This window comes from Vitis riparia, chromosome 16 (genome assembly GCF_004353265.1).
Source record: "Vitis riparia cultivar Riparia Gloire de Montpellier isolate 1030 chromosome 16, EGFV_Vit.rip_1.0, whole genome shotgun sequence".
Taxonomy (NCBI): Eukaryota; Viridiplantae; Streptophyta; class Magnoliopsida; order Vitales; family Vitaceae; genus Vitis; species Vitis riparia.
The window spans coordinates 7,680,674-7,682,338 of NC_048446.1; the positions used below are offsets into that span (position 1 = coordinate 7,680,674).

Below are 1,665 nucleotides of genomic sequence, written 5' to 3' on the forward strand. Positions count from 1 at the left end.
AGTGGCCAAATGCGTCAATGCTCTCCGATCCTTGGCAGTGGCTACCTCAGGGTATGTGCCAGATCTAAGAAACTGATAAATGTCATGATACAAAGGTAGATAATCCTGGACCTCTGTTTCTCCAATCAAACAACCGTAGGTGGGTGCAAATCTCAACTCAATCAGCAATGGACGTACAACTACATCAATTGGAATGTCCATAGAAGAAGCTAGGGTAGCTAAGGCGTCGGCAAATTGATTCTACGCTCTGGGCAGATGAACATATCTCAAGTCATCAAATCTCGCAACCAAAAACTCCAAATAAGCATGATACGGCCTAAGCTTTACGTCCCTAGTCTTCCAGTCTCCCTGAATCTGTTTGAGTACTAGATTGGAGTCACCAAATACCTTAATCTGTCTAATGCCAAGCTCCAATGCAGTCTCTAAACCAAGGATACAAGCCTCATACTCAACTATATTATTCGTGATAGGATGCCTATCAAAGAATGTCAAACGAACAGACCTCGAAATATGATCATTATGAGGGGATACCAACAGAACACCTATCCCATACCCTGATTGATTGGCTGCACCATCGAAGTACATGCACCATCTTGATAAGCTGGTCATAGTAACAAACTCCTCATTTGGAAAATCATCATCAACTGGTCTATTCTCAAATGTCGGTAGTGAGGCTAGGTGATTGGCGACAATACTTCCCTTAATAGACTTCTGAGAAACATACTGGATATCAAACTCTATCAAAAGTATGAGCCATCTCATCAGTCTACCAGTCAATGCAGGTCTATCAAATAAGTATCTTAATGGATCTAGGCGGGATATCAAATGCACTGAGTACTCTGTCATGTAATGCCTCAATCTCTTGGTAGCCCAAACTAGTGCTAATCATAGGCGCTCAATCATAACATATTTCACTTTATACTCTAACATCCTCTTACTCAGATAGTAAATAGCTCGTTCCTTCCCTAAGTCGTCAATCTGAGCTAACATGCATCCCAAGGCCATGTCTGAAACTGACAAATATAGAAGAAGTGGACATCCTGGCGTAGGAGGCACTAAAATAGGAGGAGAAAGTAAATACTCCTTAATCGTCTCAAGTGCAAGCTGACAATCATCATTCCAAACTATTGGCTAGTTCTCTCTTAAAAGACAAAAGATGGGCTCACATATGTCTGTCAATTTGGCTATGAAACGACTGATGTACTGTAATCTGCCCAGAAAACCTCTAATCTCTTTCTCAGTCTTCGGTGCAAGCAAGTCAAGTATGGCTTTGATTTTATCTGGGTCGACCTCTATGCCCCACTCACTGACCATATGTCCCAATAATTTCCCAAAAGTCACTCCAAAGGTGCACTTCTTGGGATTTAACCTCAATATAAAATTCTAGATCCTCTCAAAGAATCTCTTTAGGGCCCCTAGGTGATCTGTTCTGCCTTGGGATTTCACAATCATATCATCCACATAAACTTCAACGTCCCTATGCATCATGTCATGAAACAAAGTAGTAGCGGCCCTTTGATAAGTGGCTCCTGCGTTCTTTAACCCAAATGGCATAACTTTGTAACAGTAGGTACGCCACTCAGTAATAAAAGATGTCTTCTCCATATCTTCTTGAGCCATCCAAATCTGATTATACCCTGAAAACCCATCCATGAAAGACAACAT

General features: G+C 41.4%; 1 protein-coding gene across 1 annotated transcript; it reads right to left on the reverse strand.

The window, feature by feature from the left end:
* Positions 1 to 240: 240 nt before the first annotated feature.
* Positions 241 to 1,005, reverse strand: LOC117933211 (uncharacterized protein Mb2253c-like). Its single transcript, XM_034854602.1, has 2 exons — positions 939 to 1,005; positions 241 to 737 (listed from the first exon to the last, which is right to left on the reverse strand). The coding sequence occupies exons 1-2, from the start codon at positions 1,003 to 1,005 to the stop codon at positions 241 to 243; spliced, it is 564 nt and encodes a 187-aa protein (XP_034710493.1).
* Positions 1,006 to 1,665: the final 660 nt, after the last annotated feature.